The sequence below is a fragment of the Aristolochia californica genome, unplaced genomic scaffold (assembly GCF_029961685.1).
Source record: "Aristolochia californica isolate CCGP_79_NKW_82.1479 unplaced genomic scaffold, dmAriCali1.0.hap1 SCAF_12, whole genome shotgun sequence".
In the NCBI taxonomy this organism is placed as follows: domain Eukaryota; kingdom Viridiplantae; phylum Streptophyta; class Magnoliopsida; order Piperales; family Aristolochiaceae; genus Aristolochia; species Aristolochia californica.
The window spans coordinates 25,272,398-25,289,452 of NW_027181793.1; the positions used below are offsets into that span (position 1 = coordinate 25,272,398).

The 17,055-nt window shown below is 38.1% G+C and overlaps 2 protein-coding genes across 2 annotated transcripts; both read right to left on the bottom strand.

The window, feature by feature from the left end:
• Nucleotides 1–515: 515 nt before the first annotated feature.
• On the bottom strand, nucleotides 516–1,824 carry LOC137946164 (uncharacterized). The gene is made up of 3 exons (XM_068792375.1): nucleotides 1,605–1,824; nucleotides 1,281–1,440; nucleotides 516–1,181 (listed from the first exon to the last, which is right to left on the bottom strand). Exons 2-3 carry the CDS (start codon nucleotides 1,416–1,418, stop codon nucleotides 1,041–1,043), a joined length of 279 nt encoding a protein of 92 aa, XP_068648476.1. The 5' UTR covers nucleotides 1,419–1,440; nucleotides 1,605–1,824; the 3' UTR covers nucleotides 516–1,040.
• Nucleotides 1,825–2,177: 353 nt separating this feature from the next.
• On the bottom strand, nucleotides 2,178–17,042 carry LOC137945694 (la protein 1). The gene is made up of 10 exons (XM_068791675.1): nucleotides 16,867–17,042; nucleotides 16,691–16,769; nucleotides 16,437–16,586; nucleotides 5,073–5,215; nucleotides 4,820–4,968; nucleotides 4,581–4,652; nucleotides 4,081–4,465; nucleotides 3,470–3,617; nucleotides 3,070–3,148; nucleotides 2,178–2,596 (listed from the first exon to the last, which is right to left on the bottom strand). The coding sequence occupies exons 1-10, from the start codon at nucleotides 16,915–16,917 to the stop codon at nucleotides 2,479–2,481; spliced, it is 1,374 nt and encodes a 457-aa protein (XP_068647776.1). The 5' UTR covers nucleotides 16,918–17,042; the 3' UTR covers nucleotides 2,178–2,478.
• Between the last annotated feature and the right edge of the window lie 13 nt (nucleotides 17,043–17,055).

The following is a 17,055-nucleotide window of genomic DNA, read 5'->3' on the forward strand; positions in this document are numbered from 1 at the left end:
GCAAAGGAAAACGAGTCAGAGGAGGCTCTGGCTCTCGGCCAGCTGAAGGAAAAGTTGGATTCATGGACAAGCATCATCAATGCTCTATCAAATATGCTGAGTCATTTTTCTCATCAATGGGACCGTGTCATTTGTCATTTTCCGGTTTCCTCTGCTCGGGAGAATCAAGGGTTGATCGGAAGTTCCCATCAATGAATTGCTCTACCTATTAAATCCCAAACATGCAGCTCGACGATTATGATCAAGGAAGATTTGCTTATCTCCAATAAGAGGGTAAGGGAAAGTGGAATCCCTCTTTTGATCCGATTTGGTTCCTCCACCAGGAATCTCCATCATTTTGGCTGCTGACCTAAAAAAGCCTCCAAACCAAAATAAAAAATAAAAAATGATCCACCTGATTCATGGCAGTAAAAGTGACGGCAGTGGGTATATATTTCAGTGATGCATTTGATAATCTTCATTTTATCTGATGAGATATTGGCAGCGGAGTAACTAGAAGATCAGGCCAAACAAAATGGTAAAAAAGAAGAACTGCTTCATCCTCGAGCCAGAACATCAATAAAAAATATTATCCAATGCTAAAATAAATCAAGGGTGTTTAGTGGCAACTCTACTGGAGTCTGGGAGGATCCAAAGACGCATGTAAGCCAACTGCACACAGATAAAAATGGCTTTGTTTCACCTTAGGTTTTTGTCGATCCAAATTACCAAACCGGCATCACGGATTCACTCCTAAAGAGTAGAATATAAAACTGGAGCATGAGAAGCCAATAACTTTTTAACAACAGCCCCATAACTCGTCCTGTACAAGCGGTGACATTTACATTGCTAAAAAACACCAGAAAAAAAGAAGAAAAAGCCCAGAAATTGAAATGGGTGCAACCCCAAGTCCCAGCAACTTTCTCTATCTGACTCGATATATCCTCAGAATTTCGATCAAGGGCATCAATTACACAAACTAGGCCATGGAGGGATATCTACAGAAAGGCATTGTGCATTCGTAGAAGTGTCCATCTTCTGAGTCAATGTACACACATTCATCAGGAGGCCCCTTTGAAGATGAGAAAATTGAGGGTCTCCAAACAGAAGTAGATAAAAGTTCCCTGAGAATGAGTGAAATAGCAACCGAAATTTGATCCCACAACACATTGCCATCCTGATCCGTAGGTCTTGTCAAATTCCTGAAGAGATTTTGGATGGAAATAAAAATCACTGACACGATTTATTTAAAAAAGGAGGAATTTCATCCAGTAACGTTCTGATGAACCAAGAAGAGTTACCCGTTTTATGTGACGTGCAATGCTCTTGCAGTCGCAGACGTCGAAGAGATCGAGAGCTTGGGAGGCATAAGTCATGGCTTGAATCTGCATTTTCACGGGCATGTCTGTGTCTTGGACAAGAGCTTTTCCTTCCAACATCTTTCCCTTTCTCTTTCAGTTTCTGAAACAACAAAAAAGTTATTTACTTTTTCTCCTAAAGCACAAATCTCAACAAAATCCAGAAACTGTACATCACTGCAGAGGATTGTAAGCATGTATGCCATAAAAAACAAGGAAGCTTTGAAGATATAGAGGCGAAGAAAAGACACAGGAACAGTTATGCACCTCTTTGTTCACCACGGATGGAAGAAATGAACGCTGAAATTACAGTCAAGTCTGCAAAACGCTTGTCCCCTCTCCCACCTCTCTTCGGATTATAAAACTCTGCAACTGAAAACTCTTCTCCGTTTAATGAAGCAAACGAAAGGAAAGGGTAAAGAGGCTCCTGATGGGTCTCTGGCACTCCTATTTATCAAATCCAAATGTCTGTGACTCCTGTTCCCAAATGTAAGGGAATCCTGGATTGCTTCAATGCATGCAAACTTCCAGGCTGGCACAGAATCCAAGCCTTAACTTCTCTCTGGTCTGGCGCCACGTCGTCGGGCCAATATTGTCAAGGATAACGGTGGTGAGGCCGAAAAGAAAACATCAAATCTCAAGATTAACTTTTTTTTTTGTTTTAATTAAGAACTTTAAAAAATAAAGACTTAAACACAGTTATTTCTCTTGTCCTGATTATACTAAAATATCTTGTTCAATGCCAAAAAAGAAGTTGAAAATGTCTCATCTAGGCGCATTATCCGTAGATATTTACGCCGCATTCCATGGCCACCGTAAGCATCCACACTGCAGCCACAATTTGAACATTTCTACTCTTTATCCCCCGTAAGCTAAACGAAATCCTTCGGGTAGTTCGTTCTCATCAAGCAACACTCACGAACCATGGCTAGAGTTAAATATACATCCAGGAATAGAAGGGGATAAAAACAGCCGTCTAAGATCCAATTGTTTCTTCTGGTTAGCCAAAATTGAGGGCCGCAACATTAGCAACATATTATTTTTATATAATATCATAAACTTAACCAAAAAACCATGACCAACATCCCACGAGGGGGTCGTGGAGGCAGTCAATAAGCCAAGCTTATTCTAGTTAAACGCTTTAGGCAGCTGCAACTTTTTGAGCTTTATTAGGTCGGGCCCTGTATGAATCACCTCCACTGGATCGAGAGTGCTTGCCGTCAAAGCGTTTCGCACCCCTACTAGTGTTTCGGCCACCCCTGCAAGACAGAGAATAATTTATTAGTTTTGTATATTTGCGAGCAATGATCCATGTACATTGGGAATTTATATTAAAAATATGTTCATCTGCATATTCCAACAAAACGGGTTTTATTTTAAAGAACTCATTCAATGGAATTCCCCATAAGAATTCATTCACAACCCTCATTGCTTCTCATACCTTTTTTTCAGGATCAAGAGAGATTTTAGATAGAAGCGTTCACAGGTAGGAGTTTGAGGAATTCGAACTAACCCTCTTCTGAAAACTATTCAAACTCGATGATACGGATCAATAAATGAGAGATACCATTCCTATTACTTTTTCTAAAAATAATAATTTTGCAAAAGCCATGTCGTTCAGACAGTTTGATGTTAGATGTTTCTTTTTTTTTCTTCTATTTTTGTTAAAGATTGTCAAGTTGATGTCATGATATAATAGTAGAAAAATTGAAGCACAGGTTACATAGCATACCTTCCTCTGTTGCTTCTATTTTCCCGGTTTCTGTCCTGATTGCTACGGAGTAAGCTCCAGTATTCCTTCTCAGCTTCACCTAACAACAACCGGAAAAAAAAAATCACTTCAGCTACAAATTGACATATTCTGGCTATTTATTTCACAGCAAGACTAATATAGCATGGTATAACTCTTTCCATTTTTTTTAAGTTATAACTCCGTTTTTTATCCTTGTTAAGAGTGTCTCTTTTCGGGTTTACCACCACCATATCTTTAATGTTTTTTAATAGTTATATGTTTTTTATGTTGTAAATATATTCCAAACAGATTAGGTGCAACACATGAACAACTTCATGTTGATGCAACTAATAGAAATGGAAAATGACACAAGGACATGAAAGATGGAAGGTATCCACACCAGTGACGGGCTCCAAGATAGCTATAAATTTTTTAACAACCAGGCCCCCTTCTTCAGTTAGCACGGCTGCAGCACGGGCCTTTTGACCAGCCTCTGGCTGCTCAAAACGAACATATCCAGACTCCTTCCCCATGCTATAGTCAACAAACTTCAAAAGCACCAGAAACATATTATCAGAAAATCCACAATACAAAAAAACTGAAAAAATATATACCATGCTCATGATACATGCACGGAAAATTTAAAAATGCAAAAATAAAAATCCCAACTTGACTACAGGTTATCCACATATTTGCCAAACATTTCAAAGAAACTAGTAATCAAAGTTGAGAAGAAAACAGTGAAGCTGGCAACAGACGTTTCAGATATGACTACTATATGGTTCAGAAGAAATAAGCAAAAAATAAATGAAAAAATTTATAGAAAAACATACACAAAATTTAAACAATAAGACAGCGATGACACAAAGAACATAGATTCCACAAGAATAAGAGTACCGTCCCAATCATTCTAGTTGCGTTTCAGCTTTTCATCTATCTTTTCTCCCTTCTGAGAGATAGTGACGTTTACTAAAATAATGACACTAGCATAAGATTTGATTAGCACAATACCTTCACAGTACCAAATCTTTGGAAAACATGCTTTAGATCCTCACGTAAGACAACTTCCTTATTGTCCTTGGATTCAGTAGTGGAGGGTGTCTCCCCTGCATGAGTATCCTCTGCAATGGTACCGTCAACAGCTTCCGCATCATGTGCTTGAGTGGCATCTTCAGTAACTTTTTCTTTATCCTCTTCAATACAATTTTCTTTAGCGTTCTCTTTTCCAGTGCCATTCAAAGATTTTTCAACCACATCTTTAGCATTCTCGGAACTACTTTGGTCAGCCTCCGGTTTCCTAGTACCACCATTTTCCTGTCCATTATGTGATTCGTCTTCTCCAACTCCTTTCGATATACTCTTCAATTTGAATGCAACAATCAAGCCTTTTGGATAACTATGACGATCACAATGCAAAACAGACATTAAAAATGAGTAATAATAGCAAGCCTTAAAACAAATATTAACTCAAAAAAAGCAAATTTTACTATTACAATAAAAATGGTACTAACCCATCAGTCATATCAGAATCATGAGATTTATGACTATCAATCATTTCTTGCCTTTCAGCATCAAAACTTTTCCTGAATCAAAAGTCGCAGTGATATTACAGTATTCAGATTCAGGAGTAACAGCAAACGGAAAGGAAAGTTGCAAACTTGTACTCCACATCTTAGTCGCTTCAGATTAAGAATTGGAAAAAAATTATACATACAAGAAATGCTCAATACAAAGCATAAGCAGTGCTTACTTGGTCTTTAGTTCTAGTTCTGCACCTACGTAAGCCACATTCTGGTTTAAAATATTCTTTGTCTCTTCCTCAGATGAGAATTCTATCAAAGCAGAGCCACAAAAGCATCTCTTGTCAGCAACATGTCGGGGTAGCCTAACACTATTTACCTGAAAAAGGAATCAAGCAAGAATTATACATTTTCCTACATGAATACAAAGTGACATAAAGAAACAATCGAACTGAAGAAATCCTCATAATCAAACATGCTCACTTTCCCATATTGAGAGAAGAAGGATTCCACATCTTCAAGCTTCACATCATATGGAAGAGGCCCAGCAGCAACAGTTCTTGAATCTATTTGTTCTAAAACTTCTTCTGGCTTTAGCAACTCGGTGCTCCTGCCAACCTTCTTCCCTGGAAATAAGTATAATAAATTGTTTTTCTAATGCTAGAACATAGTTCATGTGATAAAATCTTCATATATGAACTTGGGAAGGCATGCTCATAGAAGGAACAGTTTGAAATATACCATATATGCATTAGTGATTGTTGAAGAGCAAATATGGCTGGATCTTATATGACTCTAATGGTAAAAGAGTCTCACAATGAAGAATTAATATGGAAGAATCTACATGAGTCTCACAGGAAGGAATCTCAAAAAAGGTCTTTTAGTGTTATCAGTTCTCTACAATCGTTGTTTACTTTGATTCCAATCAGGAGTTTTATTCTACAAGTAACTGAGACATGGGTTTACCTTTACTTAATTCTATGTGCTCTCTCTATCTTTTTTTTTTTTATAAATAGAACACCTAGAGAACTCAATTAGACACCCTAAATAAATTATTTCCTCCCCTAAAATTCTAACATGGTATGAGAGGAGGGTCTGTGAGTTGACTTGGTCAACCCATAAAGACAGTTTTTTTCCTTCATCAATCTCATGCCTCTCTTCCAATTTTCTTTTAATTGATTCTTAATTTTTTTTTTCAATTTTCTGTTGTTGTCCCACTACAACCCTTTGTTTCTTTGAAAGCTTCCGCTCAGACTTCCCAAACCATCTAGACTTCCCTAGTCTCCTCACCCTATCCACAATAAGTCTTCTTCTTGCAAAAAAAAATTACATTGTTTTTGTTTCTGCTAGCGACGCTCTCGTTGTTTTGGCTGAACTCCGTAGCCAAGCTTTGTGGCTGCAAACTCTGTGTGTGTAGTCTATCAAAAGAGACAACTTCTCTTTTCAAGGAATAGAGGGACCATAGCTGTCCCTCCATTTTTCTTCAATAAAACTTCAGGTGCCTAGTTTTGTACACAAAACCAAATGGCTTCTCTGACGTCAATAGCTCAACACCGTGTACTTGATAAAGATGGGAGGTTGAAACTGACCTGCGGTAGCAGATTGCTAACCACCACCATTTCTTGCCAAAAACCTCTTGAATCATGGATGCAGATGTCGCTGCCGCTGCAGCGACCACGATGCTCATCTTCGGCAATTCAATGTTCCACCACGGCCCATGTGATTGCCTCTGCTTTCCTCTCTTCTACCGCTTTAAGACTTGTTTCCATTTTCAATTTTGTCGGCTCCACTGTGGGTGACACTGGTTTTTGTACCGCTTCTAACACTGGTGCTTGAACCACTGCTATCGCAAACACTGCAGCAACCCTATGCATCCGCTTCTCAACAGCCTCCTTGTCCATGATGGCCGCCATCTGGTTGAAGTACCCTTGTTGTAGTAATATGTAAAAAATGAAGGCTAACATATGGGCGTAATTTTTAACTACATCTAAGTCCTAGTCATCAACAATGTTGCACCGACCTATGAAGTATGTTGTGGGGATTTAATCGATTGCTCTTTTGAACACCGTTTCAGCCGACTAAACTAAGTAACTACCTAAACGTTACTTCTCTTTTCCCTATCCCACTTCTTTCTACCCAAGAAGTTCGACCAAGTTGTGGAGGATGGCTGGAAGACCATAGAACAAGTTCAGCCTCCAATGGGACCCAATAGTAGCTACTTTGTGATAGTTCACTTTATTAGGAGTTTATGCTTGACTAGAAAACTTCATGTAAGCCTTGAGGTACATAGAAAGCTCCAATAGAGCCCATGTTAGAATAGGAATGTTCTAGAGAGTAGTTGGTTTATTTCCAAAGTAATGCAATGTGGAATTCTTAAGTCTCAGATAGGTAGAAGTAGGAGAATTGCTTGAACTCGAGCACTATAAATAAATGTAAGCTCCTTTTGCAATTTAAGAAAAAAAACCCCTTTATTTGAACTTTGTCCAAACCAAGGTGTCTTGACTGATGATTTAAAGGTCATCAGATGGCTCATCCCCAATCAAAAGCTTTTATCCTTCCCCAAGTAAGTTTATCTCGTGAGGTAAGCTTGTTCGATCTCATTTATTCATCCAATCTTGTATATTGGTCTTGTCAATATAGGTGTTAGCAATAGTGTAGTCTTGCGTAGTTCAATTGGAGCTCGTGTTGCTAGAGATTTCAGTTAATAGAACAAGTATTTTACTAGCTATTCATTTAGCCTTCCATATTACTTGTGTATTATAAATCCATTCCACAATAGTCCTTGAGTTAGAGGTTTATTAATTCATTGATCAAACTGAGTGAAGCTTGCAAAAGAGTGCAAGCATTAATGAAGTGCCACTTAGCCAGGTCTCTTGCAAAGGTCATTCATTACTCCACCTTACTTCCTTATTCGTAAGCACTATTATTCCTAGAGTCTTTGTTAAAATACTAGTTTAAGGGTATTTTGGTCATTTCAAATACACTGATTAATCTCAGTTTTGTCCCGTTAGATATCTTCATTAAGTTCTTATGTTTCAAGTTTCATTTAATTCCAAGTTGTATTGTATAAGTTATAACAGTTTTTTTAACAAGGGGTATTTCTGTCCTTTCTTGTAATTATCACTTAAGTGGAGATAAAATGAAGGTGGTCGTGCTTTTACGGGCATGCACTTCAACGCAGCCTTGGCTGCTCTTCCCTCTCTTCCACTCAAATCTTCTAAAGGTTCTTATTTTTCAGTCTTTGTTCCAGTCCTAGTGTCAATCTCGTGTCCTATCTCATCCATCTAGCATCTAACGTATGTGTTTTCATAGAGTCCAAATCCTAGTCAAATTGTGTCCATGAGTTATGTTTAATTTAGGTAAGTGAATCAAGTTTTTAATTGGCGACTACTTACTTTGAGGAGTTCCTTAAGTAGACTACAACTTTCCCTACCTTAAGAGTCCTATAAAGAGTCCACGAAAACCCCATAAAATTAATCCTAGAAGTCCTCCAGAAGTTTGAAATAAAATAGGAAAGTTTCCTAGTTTAGGGGAAGAGAACTCTAGTTATGCAACTTCCTTAATTATCTTATCTCTAGGTTTCCCTTTCCTACCCAAACTTGTTCATGTTTATTCTAGTCTTTCCCTACTCCAACAAGAATCCACTAGCTCAAAACAAGTGTCCCTTGCTCCCCAAGTCATGTGAGGAAAGAAACTTTCCTGATCTGGTTTCCTAGTTAGCACCAATCAATGAGATTCGCTTAAATCACTTCCTAATTAAATCTAAACATATCTAGGGTAATTCTAATCAATCTATAAAGTTCTTCCATGTCCTGAGTCCCCAAAATTTATAAATACCGTCCTAGAGTCGTCCCTTGAGTCATTACAAGCAAAAACACCAAAAAAGCTTTTATTGCTGACTCCCTAAGCAACAAGCAGAAAACACCTATTCCAACCACTTCCCCATATCCAATGCTCACAAAACCTATACCATTCATTTCCTAACTCATCCATCTTTTCAATCATACCTCCATTCTCCCATCCCATTCCTAGATCTCAAGATATATGAGTGAGAAGACAGTACTTCTGTTCTGCCAGCGCAGGAGAAGTTCTTGTTATAGATAGATCCATGTGAAAATCTTTGAGTTCTTTGCATACAACGAGTTTTAGAGGTATCTAAGTCATAATTCTATCCCCGTGAGTCATTGCATGTAAGAGGGAATGAAACAACTGAGGGTAGGTGTCTTATTAATGGCTATTAATTCTAAAGCTCCCTGACCAGTAATGAAGAATATGCAAGGGAAGATAGAAGATCAAAACTTTGCATCTATGAAGAATTTTACAGTCCAAAGTTGAAGAAGAAGACAGTGATTTTTTTCTTTGCAAGCTGAAGTCAAAAACTCTAGTTTCGGGGGCAGTGTTGAAGAGCAAATCTGGCAGGGTCTTACATGAATCATGACTATTATAGTTAAAGAGTCTCACAATGAAAAATCACAATAGAGTCTAACATGAGTCTCGTAGGAACGAGTCTCACAAAAAGAGGTCTTTTAGTGTTATCTATTATATGTGCTAGTTGTTTACTTTGATTCTAATTAAGAGTTTTATAGTGGATGTAATTGTGACATGGTTAGTTTACTTTTATTCTAATTCTATGTGCTGTCTCCATTACAAATAGAGCACCCAGTAACTCAATTAGAACCATCAATGAACTATCCTCTCCTAAAATTTCAACAATAATCAAAATATGGAATATGGAAAAACTTACACCTCAAAACCCAAACTACACAACCAAAGAAAACCCATACCAGGTATGAACACAAGTCGGTAGTACTCTAAATTTAGTGCAGTCAAGTAAGCATTTTCAAATAAATAGCAAGAAAAAAAAATAGAAGCCCAGCTAAATCAGAGTGATGTAATTACGTTTTTTTTTAATGGTGGTGATTTATTATAAAGAAGAAAGCTACCAAGAGGGAGGGGAAAGCAGCCCTCTAAAGAATTATTTTTCTTGCAATTCCAACATGTTATCATTTACACCTGAAAAAAGTGCAGACCAAATTTTATCTCCTGAAATACAAAAGAAATTGCTGAAGCTTGCCTATGTGACCTAAAAAGAATGCAGACTAGACCTTAATATGACCGGAGCGAAAGTGGTCACTAATTCATCCGAAGAAAGAAGAGTAAGGTCCATCCTGCCCTATCTCCTCTTTCACTCTTTCAAGCTGAAGCTGTTAGAAAACCTTAATCTTAAATCCGAATCTAGAATTTCCAGAATATTAGGATTTGGGATACGGGATAAATACCTGGATCCATTATGAACGACCGTCTTCTATTGCGGAATTACTACAATGATCGAAACGAATGTATAAATGGTTTTATGATCTTCCTCAACTAAATCTCCTTTATCCTCTTGGGACCGTTGTCTCTCTTCCAGAAGGGGAGAAGAGAAATCATGTTTGATTTAGTCTCTGGGGACCGCAACCATAATGTTCTATTTATATTGTTTAATTAGGGTTCCCATAATTCCCTAATTAAGACAATATGGGTATCTACTCAATTGGCCCATATTCCTTCTTTAGCAGTCTATGGGCTTTACCAAAATTAGACCACTTAATTTCAGTCTATTCTAGTAAATAGTAAATATAATTGAATAATTAAACATGTTGCCCAAATTAGATTAGGAAACGTGAGTTTCCTAACAATCTCCCACTTGGGTTACATATCATTCCTGAAACAATTATATCACAAATTCTTTAGGTGCGCATATGTATACTATTAATAAAGAAATCATCTTATATATCAATAATGGAACCACCGCGACTCTCATCACTATACAGTCGTGACTAAACCATGATGATCACCATACTAATACACTCAATGACATAGATCAAATATGGATGAGTAGCATGGAAATTACATGCAATGTGATCTCAGACGTACCTATTTCCAATTAGTCCTTCTTTAGTCTTTAATGAGAACTTTCCAAAGTCTTTAATGCAATGCGAACATTGCACATAGAAAAACACAAGCAAGTTCAGAAATAGAATCATAAGCAATCAATTTTTATACGTAGAAAATCAAATAACTCAATGTCTAAAGCAAACATATAGTACATAAATGACTCCCACTAAACCAAGGTATCCTTAGAAATAACGCCCATATGAGCAGTGTGCTCATGAAAAACCTTAGGCATTAAGCCCTTGGTTAATGGGTCTACTAGCATGAAGTCTGTCCCCATATGTTCTATAGAAATTTGTCTATCCTAAACTCTCTCCTTAACAACTAGAAACTTGATGTTGAAAAACTTCGACTTCGTCAAGCTCCTGTTGTTATTGGAATAAAGTACCGCCAAGTTATTGTCACAATAAATCTTTAATGGCCTGTCAATGCCATCTACCACTCGCAACCCAGTGACAAAGTTTTGCAACCATATCCCATGGTTGGACGCCTCAAAGCAAGCATTGAACTCCACAACCATGGTTGAAGAAACTATGAGAGTCTACTTAGCAAACTTCCATGAGATAGCTCCTTCACCCAACATAAAGATGTAGCCTGATGTGGAGCGCCTGCTATCTTGGCATCTCGCAAAGTCAAAGTCTGAGAACCCAATGATCTCTAAACTGTCTGATCTCCGATAAGTGAGCATGTAAGTCTTTTGTTCTCCTCAAATAACATATCATGCGTTTGGCTGCATTCCAATGTTGCATACCTGGATTGCTCAAATATCTGCCCAGAACTCCTACTATAAATGCTATGTCGGGACAAGTACAAACTTGAGCGTACATTGACTCCCTACTACTGATGCATAGGGAATTTTCTGCATCTCTTTTCTTTCAAGATCATTATTAAGACACTGTTTGAGATTAAACTTGTCTCCTTTAGCGGCGGGTGTGTCTCCTGGTTTACTATTTTTCATGCCGAATCTACTCAAAACCTTATTGATATAGCTCTTTTGTGACAACCTAAGGATACCTTGAGAACGATCTCTAAGTATCAGAATACCTAATACAAAAGAGGCATCACCAAGATCTTTTATCTCAAATTTCTACGTTTCGTGCAGTAAGCCTATATCGCTACTAACAAGCAAAATGTCATCGACATATAATATCAGGAAAATGTATTTACTCCCACTAAACTTATGATATACATGACCAACAACATTCACCTCAAAACCGTACGAGGTGATGACTTGATGGAACTTGTGATACCATTGACGGGAAGCCTGTTTGAGACCATAGATGGATTTCTTTAATTTACAGACCATAGACTTAGGATCTTCAGATACAAAGTTTTCTGGTTGTACCATATAAATCGTTTCGTCGATGTCTCCATTAAAAAACGCAGTTTTGACATCCATCTGATATAGCTCTAGATCTAAATGAGCCACTAGTGCCATTATTGTTCTAAAAGAGTCTTTCAAATATGCCGGAGAGAAAATCTCTTTGTAGTCTATACCTTCCTTTTGAGTAAAGCCTTTAGCAACTAGACGAGCCTTATATCTCTCGACATTACCCTTTGAATCCCTCTTACTTTTAAATATCCATTTACAACCAATGGGTTTCGCACCTTTAGGCAACTCGATGAGATCCCAAACGTCATTGTCTTTCATAGACTTCATCTCATCCTTTATGGCACCAATCCATTGTTGAGAGTTAGAACTGCGTATGGCTTGACAAAAATTAATCGGGTCATCTTCTATCAATCCGATGTCATCCTCATGTTCTTGGAGAAAGATGATATAATTATCTAAAATCGCATTTCTCCTCTCCTTAGTAGATCTCCTTAATGACACTTCTTGAGGTTGTTGAGTTTGTTCTAAAGGTGGTGCTTGAGGAAGAATTTCATTGTTGTCTTGATCTGGAACAATGATAGGAATAGAAGCCCGAACATTGTCCTCTAGTGCCTGAACTGTGTCTTGAACAACAATAGGTATGGAGACCTAATCACTGTCAATAACAGATTTTTCTTCATAGACAACATTCTTTATGTTTTCTTCTCCTCCAAACTCAATATCCTCAAAGAATCTCGCATTTCCCGTTTCAAAGAAGGATCTTGATGTGGGATCATAAAACTTATAGCCCCAAGAGCGTTCAACGTAACCAACGAAATAACAGTTAACCATCCTTGAATCCAATTTTCTTTAATGTGGCCTACAAGACCATGGCTCAACTAGACAACCCCAAATGTGCAAGTGCCTAATGCTAGGCTTCTTGCCTGTCCAAAGCTCATAGGGGGTTTTGGCAACTGCTTTGTTCAATACCCTGTTAAGGATGTACACTGCAGTAAGCTTCTCTCCAAAGTGGCTCATGGCAAAGGGGAATGACTGATCATACTCCTTACCATATCCTTAAGAGTTCGTTTTTGTCGCTCTGCAACACCGTTCATGTTGGGTTTGCCCGGTATGGTGTATTGCGGAACAATTCCACACTCTTTGAGGAAAATCACAAAGGGTCCTGGATGTGTTCTCTTGATCCATCATACCTTCCGTAGTATTCACCACCACGATCGGATTTGATAGCCTTTAGTTTCTTTCCAACTTCAACTTTGAAAGACTTGAAGACGTCCAGGGATTGTGACATCACGTGTATTAAATATAAGTAACCGAATCTAGAGTAATCGTCTATGAAAGTAATGAAGTACTAAGACGTCTGTAGCTCTTTCGGCACCTAATTTTCTAACATTGTTTGTTTCCCCTTGGTGCACTCAACACAAATTTGGAAGTTTGTAGTATCCAGGGGTTCAAGAATTCCATCCGACACAAGCCTCTGAATTCTCTATTTAGAGATGTATCCTAAACGTTTGTGTTATAATGTGGCGGAACTCTCACTTAAGTTTTTGCTTCGTACCATGTGAACTTGTTTGCAATATTTTGTTATAGGAACTAACAACTTCAAGCATATACAGATTATAAATTAAAGAGCTAAAACCAACAAAATTTGAATTTTGGTAGAGACTAACTTTATTATTTCAAAAAGAACAAGAAAAACCTGATTTGTCCAAAATAGAAATAGAAATTAAATTCCGCCTAAAAGACTGTGCCCAGTGTTTAATTGTAATCTAGAAGTTCCTATAGCCTCTACTGCAACTTTATTGTTGTCGCCCACAAAGATGAACTTTTCAGCATCACTTGGCAGTTGGCTCCACAGGCAACCCTGCAAAGACATACTTATGTGAGTGGTAGCACCAGAATCCACCCACCAAGTATCTTTAGGTACAGATGCTAAATTAACTTCAAAACAAACTAAAGTTAAAGGCATACCCTTGTTTACACGCAAGGCGGCATACTTGGGACACTCCTTCATGTGTCCCAGCTTCTTGCAGAAGTAACAGGTAAACTCCTCATCCTGCTTCTTCGGTTTCTTATTCTAATAAGATCCTTCTGCAACATCCTTACCTTTCTTCTTCTTCCTGTTTTGAGAGGTCGAGACCAAGTGAACACTTTCAATCTTATCTCGTTGTTACCTCTCTTCCTCTTGCACACAGTGAGATATAAGCTCATTAAGGACACATTTGTCCTTCCGAGTGTTATAACTCACTTTGAATTGCCCAAAGTGTGCAAGAAGAGATATCAAAACCAAGTGCACGAGCAAGTCCTCATACAGCTCCATCTTAAATGACTTGAGTTTTGATGCGAGATGAAAGATCTCCATGATGTACTCCCTTATGTTCCATTTGCCCTATTACTTCATCGAAACGAGTTTAGCCAAAAGGCTACTCACCTCCGACTTTTCATTCTTGGCAAAATATTGTTCAATTTCCTCAAGGAACTTCTTGGCATTCTTGCTCTTAGTAATAGAGCCCTGAAATGCCTCCGGAATGGAGCGTTTCATGATCATCAAGCACATTCGGTTAGAGCGCTCCTACTTCTCAATGTTAACCTCATTGAGGTTTTCCGAAGTAGAAGTGGGTTGTTCTGCCCGAAGTGCAAGATCCAAATCCATACAACCGAGGACAATTTCCACGGTATCTTTCCAGACCTTAAAGTTCGTCCCGCTCAACATTGGGATGTTGCTGATTTGAGCAGTAACATTTGTAGCAGTAACAAAAAAAATTGTATATAGAACAAAATAAACAAGTATATTCACATTAACTAACATGTCATATAAAGAAAAATAAGACATATACAAACAATCCAAATTGAGGACCCATCTCAAGATACCTAGGACAACATTAATTCCTAGTCTTTCTTTGAACCGACTATTGGTCACATGAAAAGTCATTATAATTGTCGCACATTTATTATCATCATAGGCACGTTGTTGATTTGGCCAAACTGTGTCTTCCTTTGGGTCGAGCACAGTTTGCATAAATAACTCCGCACAAACATCTATGTATTTTTAGTCAAATTAATCTACATTGCAGAGGTTACTTTGGCAACATATAACTTCAATCAATTTGATAAAAATACTAGACCAATTGCAAAAAAATAAAATAGGAATTTTCACAATTGAAAAATCAACTTAAATATGTACATTATAACTTCGTGCACGCATAAAATATTCATATGAATATAAATTGCAAATTCTATAATTTAATATATATGAAATTTTTTATTCAATGATGACACACGAATGCCAGTGGGCCGAATCATCATTGGCGCCTAAACTGAATTCCGCGCGCAGGTTCGAATCCCCTCTGGCGCAAAGATTTAATATTGAGAACTGAGACGGCTCGGTCCTCTCTCGGGCGAGTCGACATAGCGAATTGGAATGGGCGAGCCGACTCAACCTGTCTGACTTGACCCGAACCGCCCGATTCAACCCTTAATTTCCGAATCGTGTCAACCCGTCCGACTTGTCTCAACTAACCCGATCTTTCGGTTTGAGTCGACTCATTATTCAAATGAAACAGAACCTAAGTTGAAAAAAAATAAAATCTTTCATGCAAGCACTGGAGGTCGTCTTCAACCTTCAGCCACGCGCAAAAGGGGGGGGCGCTTGGTTTCCTTCATCTGACCTTGGTCGGGTGTCAGTCTCCCATCGGACGTTGGCCGACGCACAATGCCGAGGCGAGTTCCGTGGAGAAAGACAACGGTTTTGCACAATGCCGACACTCTCTACAGAATTACTCCATTCTAGAGAAATCCCAATAATCTAACAGTAATGAACTGCTCTGATACTACTTGTTAGAAAACCTTAATCTTAAATCCGAATCTAGAATTTACATCATGCCAGAATATTAGAATTCGGGATACGGGATAAATACATGGATCCATTCTGAACGACCGTCTTCTATTGCAGAATTACTACGACGATCGATACGAACATATGAATGATTTTATGATCTTCCTCAAATAAATCTCCTTTATTCCTCTAGGGACCATCGTCTCTCTTCCGGATGGGGAGAAGAGAAACTGTGTTTGATTTAGTCTCGGGGGACCACAACCATAATGTTCTATTTGTATTGTTTAATTAGGGTTCCCATAATTCCCTAATTAAGACAATATGGGTATCTACTCAATTGGCCTATATTCTTCTTTAAAAGTTTACATGCTTACCAAAATTAGAAAACTTAATTTTGGCCCATTCCAGTAAATATAATTGAATAATTAAAAATGTTGCCCAAATTAGATTAGGAAACGTGAATTTCCTAATGGAAGCTGCTATTATTATTAAATCCCCCACCAAATAAAAGAGATGGAATAGAAGTGATTCTCCAAATTTTGAGAAAAAAAAGTTTTTAAACCACATTCAATCACCAATAGTAAAACTGACCAATGACCACAGAGTATTTTTAACCGAACTCAAACAACAGAAAGCGCAAGTAAAGAAACAAAAATATTGTTCATCTTGAGGACTACAGTAGAAATGAACACGAGAGAAAAATGTTAGTAGCTAGAGCAGTCGTATCCACGATGTTACGAAAACTCACCATCTTCGGAAACTTTGAGCGAGGAAGATTTCCTAAGGGTATCAGCAACAGCCGCCACAGTTTCTTCAGGCACCTCGTCAGGCTTAACAGAACCCAGCCCGAGATGATTCCTCATTCGAGTGAACGAACATATCAAAGCCAAACTCACCACTGAGAGTCCAGCAAATAAACGAATAAGTGAAACAACAAAAGAAATACCATACATTGAACAAATTAAAATAATTATACAAGTTCAACAACCAAAGAGAACTTACATCCATCCTCGCTCTCGTTTATTGAATTCGTTAAGAACTTGTCGCGTGGCAGATTGCTATCACTGAAATAAAACTCCACCTGAAAAGCAGAAAGAAACAAGGTTCAGAGAACAGTTGATTCATTAGAGGCAAGCAAAAAACATCGAAAAAACGAAAAGGTTAACAGAAACTTTAACCTGTCTGAGGACGTTTTTCGAAGTTTCTTCGTCCAAGGAAGTGGTCGCCATCGTCGTTCAAGTTGAAGTTGCGGATTGAGGTCGTCACAGGGAAGAGTGAGAACTGAAAGGTGACGAGAGCGCTTAGGGTTTTGGCGGTTTTAGGGTTTTTGAGTTTCTTCCTGGAAACTTTTAAATATTAATTATCTC

Bases quoted from the DNA above. Each gene is read 5' to 3' on its own strand.
- LOC137945694 (XM_068791675.1), bottom strand. From the start codon at position 16,917: ATGGCGACCACTTCCTTGGACGAAGAAACTTCGAAAAACGTCCTCAGA. The intron at 16,770-16,866 runs GTTAAAGTTTCT...TCTGCTTTTCAG, and splicing joins CGAAAAACGTCCTCAGACAG to GTGGAGTTTTATTTCAGTGA. The intron at 16,587-16,690 runs GTAAGTTCTCTT...CTGGACTCTCAG, and splicing joins AAACGAGAGCGAGGATGGAT to TGGTGAGTTTGGCTTTGATA.
- LOC137946164 (XM_068792375.1), bottom strand. From the start codon at position 1,418: ATGTTGGAAGGAAAAGCTCTTGTCCAAGACACAGACATGCCCGTGAAA. The intron at 1,182-1,280 runs GTAACTCTTCTT...AAATCTCTTCAG, and splicing joins TTGCACGTCACATAAAACGG to GAATTTGACAAGACCTACGG.